Consider the following 20,685-nt stretch of genomic DNA (forward strand, 5'->3'; position numbering starts at 1 on the left):
ACCAGAGTCACATGAACCGCCTACGTCTTCATGCACCCCTTGAAAGCCAGTCTCATCAAACTCTTTGGCCTCTCAAACCAACTCGTCGAGGACGAAAACCTTGCAGTTCGAACACTTGAATTCCCTAGCAAGCTCGCCGAGTACATGAGAAATATGGGGGGTCAATGGACGACTCCTGCTGCAGACGGATTGCCTGCTGCAGACGGATTGCCTGCTGGAAGTTATGATAATTATTTGTTGGACAATCGGGGCTTGCTTCCTGGAGATAGATTATACATTCCCGTGGTTCGTGGGGCTCTCAGCGAGGAGGAGATCTGGAAGTATGTCGCCACTACCACACCCCATAGGAATGTCGACGCTGACATGGTAGAAGCTCCGGATACAGACAAAGAGGCATGCCATATAATGACTTCATGTACTGGTCTTGCGAGGACGAGCTTCGAATCTTTCGAACGGAAGGGGTGGCAGGAGCAAATCTTGACGGTGGTACGTATGAAGGGGACTTCGGGACGGACTTTTTTACAGTCGATTTCATCGACGATGATGAGGGAGCAGAAGTGGTTCTAGAGCCCCTGGAAGACATTGAGATAGAAGAGTTACGTGCTTTCCTGGATATGGATGTCAGTACGCGACTCAGGAAGGCAGTAACTCCTCCATCTTCTGCTACAACCTTCAAGTCCCCCAGTCGGCTGATATATGCTGTCCTCGGAGTCTATGCTAGCGTAAAGTTAGAACTCCCGGGTCAAGCGTAGATTAATCCATTGGCAATGGATGGGGATATGGGGAATTACCGCCATAGTGGTCGGAGATTTTGGCTCATTATGATGGTTTAGGAGTGGATATACCAGCGTCGCTTGGGTTGTAGTGGCATCGTGGATTGAGATTGGATCCAAAGCCCGTCTTTAATAACGTTACACGGTTTCATACCTAGACATGGGCAGGTATCTATGGGGGGCCTGGAGTCTGAAGCATCAACCTGTTGATTGCAGAGGAAATATGATACATGCAGTCTAGCGGCAATAAACTATAACAATGCAAAGTCATAGATCCTTCTTCTTTACCTGAACGCCAATCCTCATCCCATGCCGCTTGGACGATATACACATACAACCACAGCCTTGTCTCCCTGTGTTCACTACTATTGATATTGCCGTTGCTAGTTGCTACTGTGTCCCTTAGTCCCCGAGTTCTGCTGCTTTACTAGAGACCAGTAGTCCGATAATCAAACCGAATAGACCTAGGACGGAGCTGAAAATTTCGATGACCAGGATCTTGACGAACCTGTAGCTTATATCAGTGAAGCACCAGTTAATCGAGGAGCTGCTACCCACAAGCTTGGATCAGCAGCATCAGCCAACGCGGCACCACTTCCGTTGATACCGACCGATACACCACAGATCAGATTGCACAACCCCACCGTCAACCCCGACCAGAACAACGCATATCCAGTATAGTAGTTACTGCCCGAGTATATGACGTCCGGTTCCATGTAGTGGATTTTCGACGAGAACACAATGGCCATGATGACGCCGTAGATGGCGACGACCTCGCAGAAGATGATGGAGATCAGGTTCTTCGTCCTAATGCGGGGGGCTTTAACTCCACCACCTAGAATCGAGGAGCCAGTAATGAAAATTCCCCTGCTCCCTCGTCAGCTAAGCTCCGGATTCCTGCTGGAGGAGGTCGAGGGAGGGAGGCGTACCATGCTGCTCCTACTACGGATAGACCAATGCACAATCCGATGCCCGTATCTGCCCACGCATACGGCGATACGTCTTCTAAGAATTGCCCGAACTGTTCAAAGTGTCAACCTCTATTCTTCCAACTATTTGCCATTATGGTACGCACGTTGAAAGCTTCGCCGTCGCCAGTGAAGAGCATGTCTGGATCCCGTCAGTCTCCGTCTCAGCACTTCCCATAGACTCGAGTTAGCTTACACGCTCCCACTACTGCCAGTGCAGTGGTCGCACCGCCCATTCCATATTTGAGACTCATGTTGGCGGCGCAATTGAATGGGTGTCGTGTGGTTGGATCATAAATTTATCAAGACATGAAGTTGGTAGACACAATCAATCACCAAGCTCCAGCGCGCTAATCGACATATTGCTTAGCGCCACCATTACGTCAGCACTCATGTACGGACTATATAATACCTTTTTCCGCGACAACAACATCAACTGTCCTCACAAACGCTGCTTTGCCTCGCACAGAACACGGCAGCAAATATGGCGACCCCCGGACAGTCCTTTTACGAGCTCTACCGCCGTAGCAGGTACTGCACCCTTTGCTTTGCTCTACCAGTGCTTTTGCTACACTTAGGGACTGACACTCTCCGCGCAGCATTGGTATGGCGCTGACGGATACCTTGGACGACCTGATTAGCGATCGCCGTATCGAGCCACAGCTCGCAATGAAGATCCTGGCGAACTTCGATCGCAGCATCACGGAGGTGCTGGCCGATAAGGTGAAGGCGCGCTTGACTTTTAAGGTATGCCTGCATGGCTGAGGAGAGTGATGAGTGGGGACGGGACGGCATGGGACGGCAAAGGAATCGGAAGGGAAGGGCTAATATAAGAAAGGGCCATCTCGATACCTACCGCTTCTGCGACGAGGTCTGGACTTTCTTGATCAAAGACGTTACGTTCAAGATGGAGAACTCGAGCCAGACGGTGCAAGCAGACAAGGTCAAGATCGTGAGCTGCAATAGCAAGAGGCCCGGGGATCCCCAATAGTGGGCTTTAGTTGGCGGTTTGATACTGCGAGTGGTGACGATGAGCCAGATATTGCGATGGGGCTGGACACTGAAGTCCTGGCTTTGCGACAATAGCTGCGAACTTATTAAAACGACTGAGGCAAGCTGGAACTCGATATGCGTTGCCTTTACTGCATGGGGGCCTACGGCAGGCAGGATGATAAGGGCTCAGAGATGGTGTTTATGGACAGAGGCGTTATGCACGGGCTGGGATGCTGGGGCCGAGATGACTTTCTCGGTTAAGGGAATCGCTCAATTTTTGAATGCAAGACTTTGAAGCAATCACTCAAAGTTCCGTACGACGTAATTTTAATCAAATTTATACCCAGCTATAGCAGCTCTAAGAGTGCAAGAGCAAATACATTGAATGGGTAGGACGAAGTATCTCTCTACTGGCATGAAATTATGCGTTTTACAGCCTCGATACTTTTGGTACCTGCATGCCTCGATATTCGTTGATGTCCTTGACTGTGTTCTGTAAGGAATTCTCAATCGCGTATTCGTATATTCGACAATTATACTCCGAAAACATGCAAGTCCTGCTCAGGCCTCAATTCCAAGCTCACGAAAGTAAACGCTTCCACGCACCATCCTTTGATAACCGCTCTCAGAGCTTCACCTACCGGTACCCCCCATCGTTGTTTCAGCTACATCTCACACCTCCTCTCTCACTATGCTGTCAAAAAGCCCACCCAGCAGCATGTCGCCAACCCTCCGTCAACGAGCCCCCAAAGCCCCCTCCTCTTCCACTTCGACCTCCACCCCGGCCCGAAGCTCGTCATCTTCGGCATCCCCAATGTTCGCCACATCATCCGGACCCGACGCGCAAACCCCCCTCCTCCCTACACAGAGCCGCAGTCCCGCCAAGCCGGACGCACGTTTAATCGAACCTCACCCTTCGCTGTCTCACCAGCCGGGCTCGAAGTTGTCGGGAGAAGGGGGCGAGGACAGAGAAGGACCAGGACCAGGACAGGATCAAGGAAAAGGCGACATGGAGAACTTGAGCAGCAAATCGCAGTGGATTGTCCTTGCTATCGCGAGCGGGGGGTGTGCGGCTTTCAACGGGGTGTTTGCGAAGTTGTGAGTACTTTTTTTTCTTTCTCTCTTTGGGTTTTTTGGCGGGGGATGAACCGGGAGCTTGGGAGAGAAGGTGGATTGAGAGAGGATGAGGAAATCGATGGAATTATTATTGGACGGGACGGGTATGAGGACTGGCGTTACCGGCGGCTATGGGGGAGAGGATGCACCGTTGCTACTTTTCTTTGGGACTGTACTGACTGGACTTCCAGAACGACAACGGAATTAACAACCAGTTTCGCAACCTGGGTCGCAAATCTAGTTGGGTTAGCAAATGTAGAAGGTGGTGTCGAGGTCATTGTTAGAGCCGTACGTCCCTTTTTCCCGCTCTCGCGTAACAACAAACACAACCAACCTAACACACCCGTAGCTCTTCTTCGCCCTCAACCTTATCTTCAACGGCATAATGTGGACCCTCTTCACCAAGGCCCTCGCGCGCGGGACCTCCACGACCCAAGTCTCCATCCTCAACACGTCCGCCAACTTCATGCTCACGGCCGTGCTGGGCTGGGTCATCTTCTCGGAGAGCCTGCCGCCGTTGTGGTTCTTGGGGGCGGCGCTACTGGTCGCGGGGAATGTGATTATTGGGCGTAGGGAGGAGGGGGAGGAGAAAGAGCAGGATGTGGGGAGGGAAAGAAGAAGAGAGAGGGGCGAGGAGAGAAGTAGTGAAGAGGGTGAGGGGTTGTTGGGAGATGAGCTCGAGTTGGATGACGAGGATGAGAGGAAGAGGAAGAGGGAGGAGGAGGAGGATGTGGTGGAGTTGGGACTTGAGGGACTTGATGATGGCCGTGCTGGGCGGGAGGAGGGCTAATATGATAGCTGTGTAATGGAAAGAGGCGTTTTGCAAACATATTCAAACAACTTATTGGAGTTATGAACCCGGAAAAACGATTAAGGCATACTGTTTGTATAGATCAGATAGTGCCCTGGCAACACGTTGGCCCAGAATCCGCTACGAATTCCAGAGTCTGCCGTCCGCATACAAACGCCACTTCCTGTATACATGCGTAAATGGACGAAGATGACGGTCTGTGGCAAATTGCGGATGGCAGCTGTTTACTGTTCTTGTTTCATCGATATAATATAAATATCACCGATCTAGCTGCTACATTTTCATTTTCATCTTCATCCGCCTCGTGACTTCCTCAAATCGCGTGAGTATACAAGTCCTACGATCCACAAGAAGGAAGAGTGCTGCAAAGAGATGCAAAAATCATAAAAACCAAAATAGCAAAACTCAGCTGGAAACTCGTAACAACGGGATGTTACAAGGTTCCAGCTTACAAACTCAACTTAATGGGTTATTTGGTGCTATAATGGGATATACACAACATTATAAACATTTTTCGATTTTCTGTCATTGCCGGAAGCCCATAACAACGAGATGTTATGAGGTTCCAGCTTACAAGTCCAACTTAATAGACTCGTACCGTATTTTGCCGTATTATACATTATAATAGGATATACACCATTATAATTATCGACCGGTGAATGAGGCGGCAAGCAAGCAAGCAAGCCGCTGAGCCACCGCCCCGGAACACCGATCGATGGAAGATCACCTGGCGTTTAGTATTATAGAGTAGGTATTTTTTTTTTTTCGCTTCTTTTTTGGGCACTTAGCGGGAGTGGACTAGATCTCCTTTCAAGCACGCCACAAGTCACGAGCCTGACCTGACTTCGACTAGCTAGCTAGCCTGGATACGCAGCGCGATATAATGAGCGATTCGAAGCGCAAATTTATATTCGATTCTAATAGCACTGTCCTGAAGCCGGTCGTACCACTGTCCTTGCCCATCACCATCGATGGACAGACAGCAGTACCAGCCCCTGGGTTTGGCATCGTGTTAGCTGCAACAGCCTCTGCGAGTAAGGCCGAATGGCGATATCGATATCCGCAGTGTATTTTCATACTTCTTCTCCTACTACTTATCTTTAGGGCTCGTGCTAATCGAGTATCAAACTTGCGTATGAGGCAGGGACTGTGACGGGGAACAGTGACTTCTTGGAGCTTGCTGATAGCATCACATCGTTCTTGTTTCACTCATCACTTTCTTCCGAAGATTTTATTACTTCCGTACAAGGCTTTATGCGTGGTATTTTATTCCGATCCGCTACGGCTACCACTCAAGTCAACTGCAGGGTGTTTCTCGCTGTAGTTAATGCCGTGGCACGTTACCGAGCCGAGGAAAGAATTCAATTTTGACTTGAGTATAGGTTTTGACTCAAACATAGGTCTTGAGATATATATCCTTACAACTCACGGCCTTAATCACGACCAAGAGACATTGAGTCGTACTCACCGCTATCCCAATCCTCAAGAGAGATACCGCAGCCCACGAAGTTCTGGGTAAAGACCTAGCGGCACCTTGTCAATACTGCATTACAAGTTTGGACTTCTAGCTTCTAGCTAACCTGGCTAATGATCAGTGCGCTGCCTGTTAACCTGCGGTCTCTACTACACCTCTGTCGTTTGATTTCCTCCTATCATTTACCCTCTTACACGCCGATGGATACCCTCCTGGATCTTGCTGCGCCTTTCCACCGGAAGCTTACTATTACCAGTCTCCAGGCCAAGTGTACAACAAACAGGAACTTCAGTACTAAATCATTACACCTTGGATAGTAGCCGTTCTTGCTTATCGCCTTCTCGTTACCCCAGAGAATGTATGGGTATCAGCATGTATTTGGCACTCTGCGATGTTCTTCCTTATCTGAACCTCGATCCACTTTTGCCATCCATATTCAGGCCGGTGTGCCTGCGTCTGGTTCGTGGCAATGAAGAGATCTGCCTGGCCACTCGTCCATGACTTGAGTAGACGTCTGAGCACTGGTATATGCCATGGAAAGAGTATCTGACTACCAAATTTACTGCCAGCCGAGCCCGAGGAACCAAACCAGCTCCCAACCATTGAACTCGCTAAGAATGAATTATCCAATCTATAAATATACTCTCTAATCTCTCACACCAAGATGTATCGATAAGAGCAATCATTGGACTTCGTGTCAAAAGCCGAGACGTATTGTATTGTGCATTCTCGCTAATGATTCCCGATCCGGCTTATATAGGAACCGTTCGCTCAAAGAGTCAGAAGCCTGCTACCAGGATCTTTAGTGATGCTTTACGACCATACCACAGCTGCGCAAAAACTTCGCCCGTCTTGGAGAGGGCCATTCAGAGTGTCGGGACTGGGAAGCGAACATGGAAGTTCTTACACGGTGGAGCAAATCAAGGGGAAACGGATTCCGAGACACTTCTACATCGATAAAATGAAGCCTTTCTTTCTACGTCAGGACTTCGTACCTGATAACCGGAGAGGAGGAGAGACTGCGAATCTACCAAAACTTGAGAGCAGGGACATCGGAGCACTCACTACCACCAGACTTGAGAGGGAAGAAGGAGGAGAGGAAGAAGCTGATTGGAACAGTTGCAGGACACTTGCAACGCTGTCAATTTACCTCTTGCTGCCATTTCTATTACCTCACAGTATCTATTGGTCCTCAGCTCGAAAAACATTTCAAGTGGTGGTCCATCCATCGGGTCTAGCTAGTCCTTAGCCATGCCAAGATTCTCCAACACGACAGTTTTATTTTCACAAACATCTCCAGACATTCGAAAGCGCAGAAAAAAATCTCCCGACTTTCGAGCGTGTTTCAGAGTGGTGACGAGTCCTTTCAATCCTCGCCCAACCTTGACCTTACATGCAGTAAAAAAAAATAGCAAGTGAATATATGAAAGATGTGGGCCTAATAAATCCCACACGCTTTTCTGGGAGCACTCCAGTATATAAAACAGACCTTCTCCACAGTGGGAAAGAATGCGAGGTGGATCCGATCACGTGGCTTGGAAAGGAGTTTTCGTCGTGTACGGTACCTAGGTACCAACCTACATCCCAGATTCAAGCAAACCAGCCCCTACAATTAAATGTATTAGCATCAGCGATCCCGTGACTTCTCAACATCTTCCATCAACTTGCGCAAATTACCAGAGGAAATATATATATATATATATACAGCAGTGATAGCACTCTCCCGGACGACAACACCAAACTGCTCATTGCAATCCCGCCATATCCGATACGAACGAACTTCACCCTCTTAGTCTCCTTACATTCCGTTCTGTCCGAGAAGGGACGTCAAGATCCAGAAGCCTGGAACCTGGAAAAGCTTGCCCAAAATGAGAAAAAAGATAACTCCCAACCCATGAGGTCGCCGTTAAGCTGGTCCAGCCCGGGGAAAGAGGACGCCACGAGGGACATATATATTCGCACTAACCTCCTTAACCAGTCATTCATCAGCTGCGAATTTCAGATTCAATTGGATATGCATAAAATGGTGAAGCCGACCAAGAACACCACCAGCACCATTCCCCCCTCCAACCCTCCCCCGTGGTACTTACTGTAAGTTCAAAGCCAAAAAACAGCTGTCTTTTTTAGTTTCACCTACCTACCACCTATCTACCAGCCTTACATGACTAGTCAGCTTTCTTTCTACTCCGTGACCAGCAACAATCGAGTTGCCGTATGGGATACACCTATCTACCTTATTATGAGATCGTTGGGGAGAGCTCTTGTTATAGCATTATGCGTTAATCGTCGGCTCGCTTAGGTGGGCCTCCTTTCAGCCTTTCAGTCTCCGACGATTACAGGTGATTGATAGCGAAATAAGTTTGCCGAAGTAAATAGGTATTTATTTATGATAAGTCCGCAATACATCTCCCAAGAATATATGCAGCACACATGGCACACATCCTGCAATGACCAAATATCTCACCCATTTCTTACCAAAAAAGCCAAATCTTTCACTTCACCAAAATGAGCATACCCCCCAGCAAACCATATTTCCCCCTCTCCCATCACATGGCGAATCTCACGCAGACAGATCCTGCAAATTTTGCACCATTAACGTACTGCCCATCCCTTTCTCTTATCTAAACTGTGAAAGTAGCGAATTGATGGACGTCAGCCTCCTCTTCTTGCTAAGAACGGTACCCATGCCGAGACTGGCTTTTCGGGTCAAGTCCTTTAGACTCGTCTGGCTCGATTGAGGGTGCATAATACTGGGTCGCGAGCTTGTTGGTGTCTTCGTAGGCGAGCTGGCAGTGTGTTGAAAGGCCGCAGAATAGGTCACGCTTTCTGCCATCATTCTTTCGCCATGTTCCTCCTCCTTCAGCTGATGAGCAAAGTGCACGCGTACAGGCATGGACAGCGTGTGGCTAGCTCGCTGAGCTGACTCGCTCAGGTGTTGCGATGCCTGTGAGAAGTAGCTGTTCTCTGGCACCAAGACTGTGTGTTTGGCTTGCTCCTCTGGCTGATTCTCAACCTGTGTCTCGGGTATTTCAGATGCAAAAGAACGACGAGCAACAAATTTCTGCGTGCTTCCAAGCTCAAGTGAGCCACCTTGGCTGTCATGTGTGATGGCCGGTAAGATATCTTGAGTCATGATCTGGCTTTCTGGACGATCCTTCGCGGTTCTCAGAGGCTGGCGAATACTCGTCGATCTTTTTCGGAGAGATCTACGACGATCATTTTCGACTTGCTTACGTACTGGCGAAGGAGTTTGGATGTCCACAATCTCTTCTTGCTCCTCCATCTCTGCTCCTCGCGTATTAGGGACACGCGGACGCCACGAACTGTCAGGGCCATCTGAGGTCGGAGGCTCCTGTTGCTGGCATTTTGGCATGACATGCTTTCGATTGCTAATCTCAGGAAGGTGGACGACCTTTATCGGAGTCTTGAAGGCACTCTGGCTCATTTGAGATAGTCTGCTGGTCTTCTTCGACGCTAGAGCCATCCCGGAGGCTTGATGCTTTGATGGCAGCCGGCTCTTCCTCTGCTTGGCCAGTACAGACTCCGTTTCTTGATTGAGTTCCATCACCATCTTTTTCGTAAGCTCTTCCATCTCGCGTACAGTGGGAAGCAGGCTGCCAGTCATCTCTTCTTCTTGGCTGACTGCACTGTCCTCTGCAACAAAAATATTGTCATCTTGGCCAATAAACTCTCCAGTCTCTTCGTCGTCAACACTGCCAGATTCTTGCGAGGAAATCTGATTATCATGATGTAGGAATGTAATTGAGGGCGAAAGTGTTTTCGGCTCATCTTTTGCATCCATCTCTTCGTCTTCAGGGGGGCTAGGGGAAGGTGTAAGACAGGGCTTGTCGGAGCTTTCTTCTTCCTCTTCATAATCTCTAGCACCATTAGCATGGTCATCGTATCCTCCCACATGATGACCTTCACCAGTATTGTCTACGCTTGGTCGCTTCATGGTGACCTGGCTAATTTCTTGCGAGACGATCAGATCATCCTGGATTTGCTGTTGAGATCTCTCTGGGAGCGAAGCTGGCTTTGATGGCTCAAGAAATTTTGTATCTTTTTGGCGTTCAACATCAGACTGTCGAGAAACATTTTGTGGCTCCAATTGCGGACCACCATTAATGCTACTTGCGCGTAACTTTCCCTGTGATTTACGTTTCAATGGTGATGTGTGACCAGTAGGTGTTGATGAAATGTTGCTTTGGTTTGTTGTAGCTGTTGGTGTCTTTGGATCTTGCGCTACATTCTCCGAAGGGGCATTTCCCGAGGCCTGTGGGTGATTAACTTCCTGACGATTTTCTGGCTCCCATGCTTGAATATCGAGAATCATCTGGTCATCTTCGGGCTCTACGTTGGCTGCGTTCTTCCGGGTTTGATCGTGGTTATCGGGTACTTTTTTCTTTTTCTTGCGGCGTGGACGTGGCTTCTCGGATTGCTCCTCTTCCGGCTTTTCACTGACCAGCTGGAGCGTTCCAAATTTGATGGTCATTCTGAAGCCATTCTGCTTTCTTCGGAATGACTGCTTGACGGGCATCAATCTTCCAATGGGCTCCCCCTCTTTTCCATCAAAGCCATCAGAGTAGGAAGGTATTCGCTTAGGCTGATCCAGGAGTCTGGGTTTTGGCATTTTGAATTTGGAGGTATCTATACATCCAATTCTTTTTCGTGGCTTGATTTTCATTGTCAGAAACGCAGGTTCTCTGCGAGTGTCCGGTCTATCATCATCATCATCATCTGTATCACTACCCCGGATCTGAGAAGTGGGATCCTGAGAAAGCTCTAAGGGTGGATCTGTGGCACGGTGAGTTTAGAAAGAAGTCTCGAATATACCCCAGGAACTTACTGCTAGATAACTCCGGGTCCGACTCTTCCAATCGCGCCTCTGCTATCACAAGCTCACCAGCTGGAACACGACGTGGCTGTTTGATTTTCAAGGAGGCTCTCTGAGAGGTGCTGTTCTTATCATTTGAGTCATGACTCTTCTTAGACTTCTGAAAGCTTGGGCGTTTATCCGTTTCGCCGGCCTTCGTTACCCTCACACCTTTCAACTCTTGAATGTTCGCATTGTAAGTTCCGACACTGGCTACCCCTCTCCTTTTTTGCCACTTTTTAGGTGGTGGCGCCTCTTGGTCAGGGTCTTGATTGCTGCCTTCGTTTATGTACTGAGAACCACCATGTGTGTTTTGTCTTGATCTGCGACTGTCCGAATCTTGTAGCCTTTTCGGGAAGAGGGTAGCGGAAGGAATGGAGTCGGCTTCATCACCATCACCCATACGCAATAGCTCTAATTCGAACTGGTCAAGAGGTAATTCCCTGTCTATGGTCAGGTGCTGACTCTTGTATAATGCCGATGCTGGAATGGTGATTCGCGGTGGGCAAGCAAGGCAGAGAGGACTTACTGCTCAGAGCCAGAAGCTCTCAATCGCCGGCTTTTGCGAATATAGTCCTCTAGCGGCTGACTCTCTTGAGACAAAAACAGCGGCGGGCTATTATGCTCACCTTCAAGGCGACGAGAACTGCAAGCATCAGGCTCTGCTGAATATTTATCACAGGGATTTGCAGGTGGCTCGTCATCTCGACGCTCAATATCTGGGTGCTTGTCTGGTGAAGGGTAGGGTGTATCATGACAATCAGCTCCCGTTGAAGATTGCGTGCGTATGATAGGAGTGGTCTTGAGGATGACCTTGTTCCTCTGATTCAGTGCTCGCAAGCGCTCTTGATACTGGGGCGGCAACGATCGCGATGGAGTATAGACATTGAGCGCCCTGTTGAGATCTGTAGAGGATACGCCGAACGGCCGCTCGTTGCTCTTGTTACTCTTCGCACGCGTAGCAGGGCCAGTCGCCATGATGTATATATCGACGGTGGCGGAAGAAAAAACACACCGACGGAATTTGATGTGATAAAAAAGTGGCAGAATGAGGGGGCAGCCAAAGCCATCTTAAAGTTGAGACGTTGATGTGTGAAGGGGGTAAACTAAATGGGAAGGAGTGAGGAAGCGACATCCTCTCACGTGATGTCATCAGATTCCTCGGTCGACTATTACAGCTTTCAGATCTCGACTTTGCAATTAAAAACGACTAAAAACAATGCCTAATTGTAACGGGGAGCTTCTCCAAGTTCTCATGTTTAAGGCTGTATGTACCAAAACAGCATCAGTCCAGATAGGGGGGTATCCAGCGATACCGGAGCACATTATGCCTCACCAGCTCATAAACACAACGCCAATCCGTGATTTGGGGACAAACGAAATTATCATCTACACACAGACAGACAGACACTAGACACTAAATTACGCCGAAGGCGAATTGGACAGCGGCGCTAAAAGAAGAATATGTTAGCAGGTGCAGATAGAACTAGAGAGAGAGAGTGCAGCTCACCCAAAGACCAATGTGGCACTGATACCAAGCAAGGCTCTGGTCTTGACCCGCTCCATCTTGAGCTCTGCCTTGACCGCCTCTGTCTTCGCTTTCTTTGCTGGCGCGGTCACGCCGGCGTTGCCATCGTCATCATCTTCCTCTACCTCCTCGATGTTCCGTTTGGCTTTGATTCGTTCGGGCAGGTTAGTGTTTTCGCTTGCCATTGCCGCCTCGACCATCTCTTTGGCCTTCGCAATCATAGCTTCAGTGTCTTCGGGTAGTGGCATCTCGGCGAACCCAGCAGGCATCTCAACCTCAACGTTAGTGTGGGTAGTTTCAGTGTCGCCATTGACTTCGACGTCTGTGTCTACGTTGACTCGGACAACATGGTCGTCATTGACCTCTTCATCCTCCTTAACATTCCCAAGCTCTTCCTTTGGCTCAGGTGCCCCTATATCAGATGCAGCCTGAGAAGCAGCAGCCTTCAACGCCTCCTGCAGATTCTCGCTGGCGGATTTAATCGTGGGCTCGACGGACTCTGACCTGGTGGAGCCTGCCACGGACCCTGCCACAGACCCAGCTTTTGACCTTTTTGGCCTAGTCGAACCAGCGGTTTTCTTTGGCGATGCGAACTTGCTGGGTGATGCAGCTCTTCGGGGCCGGCCAATACGGCTTGGTGTAGGCGCGACCAAGCCGTCTTGTGGCATGAGGAATTTTGGGGGCGGGGAAATAGTTTTGGGCGTGGCATCCTTCGTTGGGTTTACCTCGATCGGGGCATTGTCCAATAGCGCCTTGATCCAGGGCAGGATCTGGTACTCCTCGGCAAGCTCTAAAGCATGTACAGGCGGGATCCATACATTGCCAGCTGTTTCATCCGTACTTGTTGTCTCCAAACTCTTGATGTACTTCCGTTCCTGCTCCTCTTCCGCAAGCTCAGCATATGGGAAGGTAGCCTTGAACATGCCGGTCGCACTGATATAGCCGTCATGGCTTCGACGCATCAGGAAGTATGAGGCTGGCGATGGCTTGAAGATGCCAGACATGATGCCTTTGGGCAGAGGTGCACGCAGATGCGCGTAGTCGAAGGTACCCAGGTTCTTCGGCTTCGTGGAGTTGGAAGTTCCAACTTGACCAGCCTTGACTGCGAGGTCGGTCTGCCCCAGACGGCGGCGCGATACCAGGACGGAATCTGCCGCTTGTTAATAATGTCCCAGTTGTCGCGAATTAACGTGTCGCGTCTTACATTCGGGAACGGCCTCTGTCATGAGGGGATTGATACGCCCGGGAAGCTTGCGAGAAGGTGCCATTATGTACGTTACTGCCGAGATATAGGTAGGAAGAGGATATTGAGGTCAAGGAGTCTCGAGAGTCGTTTCCGCCGCGAAGGATTCCGGGGTGACTATCTTTGAACGATTGAACGCGACTACGATGCCCCTCAAGTTAGCAATCAACTCCCCTCAAACGTTGCACCCGCATCCACTGTTCATACAGATTCTGCAATCCGACTTACCTTGGACGTTACGACAGCTGTACCTGTAACCTCTGTAGGCTGATGCCGACCTCGCTCCAACTGTACGCGCAAAAGGCTACAGTATCGTATCGAGAGTTGTCGCGCCGATGGACGTCGCAACGCTAATCGCGAAAGTTGAGAAGAATAGGCGAGACAGAAGGCTGTGATGCGATAAGATGCGAATCCACAATCGCGCAGGAGGAATGCGGTGCGATAGGATAGAGGAGAGGATTCCAGAAATGTCGTAGTGCTGTGTTTTAGAATACCGGTACCGTACCTATGGCTGAGCTGGGGAGGAAGTCCGTAAGTGTACAGAGTAATAAGGTACGTAGGAAGGTATCCCTGCATGGGACAGGAGCAAAGAGCTTCGGTTCTACGGACGTACCTGGGGCAGTGGATCTGGCGACAAGTTCCGTGCTCAGGAAGGCGAACATTGCCTAGCAAATACCGGTACTGTGTAAATGGAGCATGAGTCAGTAAATATGATCTCTGTCCAGTATTCTTTTCCGCTATCCGGCTCCATTCATGGCCTCGCTGAGCAGGAAGCATTGCACCTGAGCGTGTGATCACGTGATATATACACTTCTGCATCAGGTACCCCGTAACACCTTTCTTCTGTATACTGCATATTACACATTTCTATGTTCCATATGCCCTTCTGCTCTTTCGCATCAAGACATCTCCTACTCATACCCCCGAGGCCAATGACGCTGCTCATTGGAATCATCACGTGCCCTCACTCACTCGTCACCGCCTCATTGCCCCAGGGTCTAGCCTTCTAAAACAAAACCCCCCGTTACGGATTACCAAACAATAATACGTCAGGTCTAGCCAGATTCCACTCTCCAGATCATCCCCTCGTCACAACACCGACTTCGAAGTTCCGATACCTTCCCACGACGACGACGACGACGACGACTACAACAACAACAACACCACCACCACCACCAACAACAACAACTACAACAAAATCAGTACAAACACACCTCAATCCCATCCCAACCGCAGTCATGGCATCCACGAGTCATGACCATGATCTGCTCCCAGATCAGACTGAGGGGTTCAAGGTGGGAGAGAAGAAGACTATGGACGAATACAACCAGCTTGGTATGTCCAACAATCTTCCAAATCCGGGCTCTCTTAGACTTTCAGCTTGTTTCGCGGTTATTTCCTTTTTACTCGCATTTCATCTTTTGAGCTCTGCTTTTATCCTACGCGGCTCTCCTCACCTATCACCAAAACCCGTATCAATTCTTCTTTGAGTGGCTTCAACTATCTTGGAACCCTCGTGTTTACTGCTTTCTATAAATCAGAGTCCTTGTATCCGACGGTCTTCGTGTAGACATCCTGTTGTTCAATCATGAATATACTTTGCAAGCTTCTGTTTTCTGAAACGCGCGATCACTTTCAGTACGTGGTAGGATATCTCTACTGCAAATACCCAAACGACAACCTGATGTCAAATCAGGCACTGTAACTCATTGCCTAGCACGAGACTTGCTTTGTCATTGCAAAAAACAAGAAAAAAACCTGTCTAGGTTCGAACTTTTTGTACCTCTGTCCAACCACCAATTGTATATATACCCCTGCCTACATTTTTCTTTTCGAAATACAGAACACTGCGGAGAAGATATTTCTAATGCAACCGATCAAATCAGACGCCGACGATGAAGCTATGCAACGCTACAAGCAATCACTCGGTCTCGGCGGCGGCGGCAAAGACCTCTCCGACCCCAACGACTCCCGCCACTGTATCATCCTCTCACTCTCCATGGACTCCGAGGGTCAACCCCCCGTCACCATTGACCTTTCTGCCAAGGACGCCGAGAAGACCCTCAAAGACAAGCCTTTCAAGATCAAGGAGGGTGCCAAATTCCACATGACTGCTAAATTCAAGGTCCAGCACGAGATCTTATCGGGTCTGCATTACGTGCAGATTGTGAAGCGGAAGGGTATTAGAGTTAGCAAGGACCAGGAGATGATTGTTCGTATCTCTCTTGCTTTTCAGATTTGAAATCCGGAACACCCTGGAACTAATTATCGAACCAGGGATCTTATGCACCAAACACAGATAAGATTCCAGTCTACACTAAAGCTTGTAAGTTCTCCTATCCTTCGTCTTTACGCCGCTCGTCAAAACTCACGCCTAAAAAGTTGCCGAAGAAGAAGCTCCATCCGGCATGCTCGCACGCGGTCACTACACCGCCATCAGCACGTTCGTAGATGACGACAAGAAGAAGCATCTGGAGTTTGAGTGGGCCTTTGACATCGCTAAGGACTGGTAGATAACTTACACTCTTGCTCTTGAATAAAAGTTTCGCGATCCTCTTAACTGGCTTTGGATGTACGTTCGCTGGATGGACGGTTCGCTGCAGTGGAAAGACTGTTTTACGTATGGAATTATTGATGATCTATAGAGTGGTGAAGGATGGGCGGCACATGAGACGTGAAACGAATGACATAGGACTCCCCAAATTCTCATGCTTGCTACTTCCTCTTGCTACCTGGTGCTAAAGATCAAGATTTGGGATGTCGAGTGTCCAATCTTCCAGAAACCATTTCTCCTCTCCATTTGCACTCTTAATTTACGCACGAGTAAGACAACAATACTTCTTGGTTCTTCATAGATATATCTTAGATTTAAGTTACGGCTCTGCTGGAGTCTCTAATGAAGGCTTAGGATTGGGGGGTTTGGGGGTTTGGGGGTGGCGGTGAGTAGAGAATGGGTGGAAGGCACAGCGAGGAGCAACGCAAGCAGCTAAATGACGATAAATAAATGCTTAGAAACAATCAAAAAGATATTCTATTAAGCATTAGACTGGCATGAAAAATTCACATATTACTCTGAGCGCGCTTTGAAGCTGATGAGCGCAAATGCTGATGAGTAGAACGACGAAAAGGGCAAGGAGCCAACCAAAGCATCTAAGACCGCGAGAAAGAAATTGATGCGAGCGATGCAGAGCTCTATACTAGAATCAAAGAAAAAAGATCTAGTTTACACTGCCAAAGTAAACTTCTCAGTCGCTAAAACTCTGATGCAACATCTACTAAACGCTCCTCCGACTGTCAACACCCGAAATATCTTACAAGAATTGAACCAATATCTGGAGAAGCTCGCAACCAGGAGGCCTTAGAATTTTGCACTTGGAACTCTCTACCATACAGCGAGTCGCTGTGAACAGCGAAACGAAAAGAAGAAAAAAACGCTCGGCCAAGCTCTTTATTGTTTATAAGAGTGTATAGTTTTTGGTATGTTGAAATTGACTCTTTTGAGCGGCAACTTGAGCCGGCTTTAAACCTTGACCGAGTCAACCCGGCCCTTGGAAGAAAAGAAAAAGTAAAAGTAAAGGAACAACGCCGAGAAGTAGTGGGTGAATGTGATAGGTCTAGCCTGAAACCACCAAAAAAGGCTTGGGCTACCTCTTTTCCACTCAAACAGCGAAGTAAGTAGCAGCGCAAAGAGATGCTGGGATATAGTCTGAAAGCTATATAGCACAGCTCTCTTTCCGTATCACGAGGTACACAAGCGCGAAAACATTCGCTATAATCAGATCCAAGGACGTTGGGGACATCGAAGTTCTCAGCGAGCGCCATCTCGTAGCCAAGCTTCGAATTTCCCCATGAACCTACCAACGCGTTCCAACATATCTGAGCTCTGAAGCATGCGAATGCAAACGATTGACGATAAGAAGCTCTCTGGCAACAACAATTTGGTAGCGTTCAAGGATCTCGCTCACGATATCTTGAAGCTTTCGGCGTCTATAGTAAACAGAGGCTTCGAAAAGCTCAACTATGCCGAAGTAAAATCGCGGACCATCTTTTCGGAAACCAGCTCTGGCAGTCCATTCCATTCCCGCCAAAGATTCGCGCAAGCACTTTGGGTATTTTTCCGAGTAGAGCACGCTGGTATAGGGGCTTGAATTTGTCTAACGGCAATTACCCGCGCTTGCAAAGAAATATGTACGCCGGAATTTACCATCACCTACAGCTTAGAAGCGGAATTCACCTTCCAGCCAGCGTATGGATGGACAGGCGTTATTTAAGCCGATTGAACTTTCGGTGGTGAAGGATCAAAAATCGTACGCAAATTTTATAGAGATCACGACTCGAGAGGAGTGAAGTTCTCAAGCTCAAACTCCTCGTTGCGACCAATCGTGTATCATTTTAGATGCCAGATAGGGGACGTAGACAAACAAACGGAAGCCGCAAATGATGAGGCGTGATGACTAATTGACAGCAAAAATTTATGCGATAGCAAGTGTGGTATTTCATCGCCTGCTAAGTCGTGAGAGCATCAAAGGCAGGTGGATATTTCCAGAAGCTTCGAAATTGAATCTCATGAGTGTAAAAGCTAGGCAAGCAAAGCGAAACAAGCACATCCACATAATTTTTACGGATTGCAAGGCACGAATGGTTCCTGGGGCACGCGTTAGAAGTACATTGACTGAATCAAGAGGATCCAAAAGGATCGAAGGGCGGGAGGCCTTGAGAACTCGCGCCCAGGCAACAGGAGCGCCCCTTGACAGTAATTCATCACTGGGAGTAGCTTTTTCTGCAAAAAAAAATATATATCTTACAAGAGATAGTTGATAGGTAGCCTGTAAACCCAATGAGTGAAATCAAAAACGAAGAATCGCGCTGCGAAACCAACGGCTCGGGGTGACAGGTCTACTACTACATACACAATTCCTGAAAAAACTGCCACACCGAGCAAAATCAACCCCCAGGACTCCGAACTAGGTAACCAATCCTCTTTTTATGAAAAACGGGAGCTCCTCCCGAAAAAAAAAAAAAAAAAAAAAAAAAGTAAAAAGTTTCAAAAAGCAAAAAGAATTAACGGGGGTGAGTCTCCCGTGTCCAAGTGAGTGCCCCAAGTGGATGGAAGACCCCATTCAGAAAACCCGTCTGTAGGTGCGGGATTGTGGTCCAACAACACCTGCCCATTACATCACACAGAGCTACCTTGTTGCCAAGTGAACTACCATGCTGGTGAACGGAATCTTGGGATTGGGGTATATAACACAGGCAAAAATATTCTGTGGGGTGCTGGCTCGCTTCGCGGTGAATGTTTGCCAAGCCCGCTCGGCTAGGCTGGCTGATGTAAACAAACATGTGGCTGTGTGGGGTCAAACGGCTAGAAGGGGATGTATTTGTTTCACGTATTCTCGAAAGTTTGATTATCCAATTCTTGAGCCGCGGAGGGGAATTGTGACAGGTGGTAGTGGTCAAACTATATGACAGCAGAGGAACAGTAGCTGCAAGGCCAGTAGTACCAGAATAACTGTGGGGTCTTGATATACCAAGATGTGCCTATGGTACATAAGGCGTAGCCTGGAGACTATAATCGAAATCTGATGGCTTGAAAAAGTGTAAATAGCTTCCGCGCATGTCTTTCTCGATGATTTGATTCGTGAGATGGTCTGATGGATATATAGGTCCGAGAACCCAAAAACTTACCACTTGTTGCCGTTTTCAGCAGTCGACTGGGATTTATTCCCCGCTTCTCATCCAATTTTCCTTGCCAAACGCCAGACGTACCATCTAGGAGTGGAAAGGACTTATCCAGAGATGGCTTTCAGAGCTCCTTTGTATGAAATCAATAGTTGGTTGAGGGGCACGGCAATATAAATAATATAAGAATAGTGAGAGGTTTTGGACTTCTGTTTTAAGGGATTGGTAAGAATCCTGCTCTGATGGCCGTTCAATCTTACAGGATAGCAAGTGGTGGATAGCATGATAAATAGGCAAGCAGAACGTAAGTATAGCACGAATTGAGGACTCTTGATGGACCTCAATCCAAATTTCGGGAAATTTAAAGACCCCTCAGAATGCTGAGGGCTCACCACAACACTACCCAACTAAAGAGAGAAACTCAGTAGATAGCGGCTTTGCACTTCACCCGCGAAACGTCACTCGGCTGAAGTACAAATCATCTTCAGACTTTTAAGCCCCTCATCCGTGGGTAATATTTTCATGGAATTGTCCGATTCCCTGGGGACCCAGCACTATGAGGAATTTGAGCGTTTCTGATGAAAGCTCGAGTACTTACATGGGGGAGCTTGGTTTGAGAGGTATATGGCCACATCACTCTGGCTGGTTTGTTCTGCGCGGTAAGGCAAGAAATTTTGCAGTGAGGTTGTCGACAGCAAGATCAGGACTGGCAGCGAGAATATCCCTACAAGATGCAAAGCCTCAAAAACAAACAGGAAGTCGCGAAACGCAGAGCCTTGGAGGACGGAGTTCTTGAAAATGAGGTCGAAAGTGATGTAATTACATCAAGATCTCTCTCTTCATAACCGAATTGAAATTCGTATTTCCAGAGTAGCGGTCCTGCAAGAATGCAGCTGTGAGGTGGCTAGGCAGAGTCATGACCCTCGTCACTCCCAATTTGATTCTTGGCTGAACCACTGCAAGAAAGTCTCGTAGGTGATTCCGCCCAACTGTTCAAGCTTTATGAAAAGGGAAAATCTCATAGCAAAATGTCACAATTTCAATGACGTCTTATATTAAATCACATACGGAATTTCACTGCCGCTCGTGTCTGATTTAAGCTTTAGTAGCCGTCAGACCAGAGCTTGTGAACTTGCATAAATATCCTGCAATGAGGTTCAAGGAGAATGCAGGTTTTCAGATAGAGCTTGCGACCAAATCCTTCATCAAATTCTTCATTAAAGTTGC

At 48.3% G+C, this 20,685-nt stretch overlaps 8 protein-coding genes across 8 annotated transcripts; 4 read left to right on the plus strand and 4 right to left on the minus strand.

The window, feature by feature from the left end:
- Positions 1-30: 30 nt before the first annotated feature.
- On the plus strand, positions 31-752 carry L3040_002273 (uncharacterized protein; the record flags this gene model as incomplete). Its single annotated transcript, XM_066155494.1, has 2 exons — positions 31-320; positions 374-752. 2 exons carry the CDS (start codon positions 31-33, stop codon positions 750-752), a joined length of 669 nt encoding a protein of 222 aa, XP_066012493.1.
- A 423-nt stretch (positions 753-1,175) lies between these two features.
- L3040_002274 (uncharacterized protein) lies at positions 1,176-1,995 on the minus strand (the record flags this gene model as incomplete). Its single annotated transcript, XM_007289827.1, has 5 exons — positions 1,176-1,281; positions 1,332-1,640; positions 1,703-1,794; positions 1,849-1,883; positions 1,938-1,995. The coding sequence occupies 5 exons, from the start codon at positions 1,993-1,995 to the stop codon at positions 1,176-1,178; spliced, it is 600 nt and encodes a 199-aa protein (XP_007289889.1).
- A 230-nt stretch (positions 1,996-2,225) lies between these two features.
- On the plus strand, positions 2,226-2,732 carry L3040_002275 (uncharacterized protein; the record flags this gene model as incomplete). Its single annotated transcript, XM_007289826.1, has 3 exons — positions 2,226-2,272; positions 2,341-2,488; positions 2,580-2,732. The coding sequence occupies 3 exons, from the start codon at positions 2,226-2,228 to the stop codon at positions 2,730-2,732; spliced, it is 348 nt and encodes a 115-aa protein (XP_007289888.1).
- Positions 2,733-3,452: 720 nt separating this feature from the next.
- L3040_002276 (uncharacterized protein) lies at positions 3,453-4,656 on the plus strand (the record flags this gene model as incomplete). The annotated part of the gene is made up of 4 exons (XM_007289825.2): positions 3,453-3,832; positions 4,042-4,138; positions 4,200-4,419; positions 4,649-4,656. 4 exons carry the CDS (start codon positions 3,453-3,455, stop codon positions 4,654-4,656), a joined length of 705 nt encoding a protein of 234 aa, XP_007289887.2.
- A 4,096-nt stretch (positions 4,657-8,752) lies between these two features.
- L3040_002277 (uncharacterized protein) lies at positions 8,753-11,986 on the minus strand (the record flags this gene model as incomplete). Its single annotated transcript, XM_007289824.1, has 3 exons — positions 8,753-10,929; positions 10,982-11,451; positions 11,538-11,986. The coding sequence occupies 3 exons, from the start codon at positions 11,984-11,986 to the stop codon at positions 8,753-8,755; spliced, it is 3,096 nt and encodes a 1,031-aa protein (XP_007289886.1).
- Positions 11,987-12,425: 439 nt separating this feature from the next.
- On the minus strand, positions 12,426-13,804 carry L3040_002278 (uncharacterized protein; the record flags this gene model as incomplete). The annotated part of the gene is made up of 3 exons (XM_007289823.1): positions 12,426-12,459; positions 12,519-13,686; positions 13,741-13,804. 3 exons carry the CDS (start codon positions 13,802-13,804, stop codon positions 12,426-12,428), a joined length of 1,266 nt encoding a protein of 421 aa, XP_007289885.1.
- A 45-nt stretch (positions 13,805-13,849) lies between these two features.
- L3040_002279 (uncharacterized protein) lies at positions 13,850-14,556 on the minus strand (the record flags this gene model as incomplete). Its single annotated transcript, XM_066155495.1, has 4 exons — positions 13,850-13,920; positions 14,008-14,067; positions 14,285-14,295; positions 14,393-14,556. The coding sequence occupies 4 exons, from the start codon at positions 14,554-14,556 to the stop codon at positions 13,850-13,852; spliced, it is 306 nt and encodes a 101-aa protein (XP_066012494.1).
- A 461-nt stretch (positions 14,557-15,017) lies between these two features.
- Positions 15,018-16,292, plus strand: L3040_002280 (uncharacterized protein; the record flags this gene model as incomplete). The annotated part of the gene is made up of 4 exons (XM_007289822.1): positions 15,018-15,114; positions 15,666-15,991; positions 16,057-16,105; positions 16,162-16,292. 4 exons carry the CDS (start codon positions 15,018-15,020, stop codon positions 16,290-16,292), a joined length of 603 nt encoding a protein of 200 aa, XP_007289884.1.
- Between the last annotated feature and the right edge of the window lie 4,393 nt (positions 16,293-20,685).

Source organism: Drepanopeziza brunnea, assembly GCF_022702325.1.
Source record: "Drepanopeziza brunnea f. sp. 'multigermtubi' strain 214-2 chromosome Unknown ctg3, whole genome shotgun sequence".
NCBI classification, from domain to species: Eukaryota; Fungi; Ascomycota; class Leotiomycetes; order Helotiales; family Drepanopezizaceae; genus Drepanopeziza; species Drepanopeziza brunnea.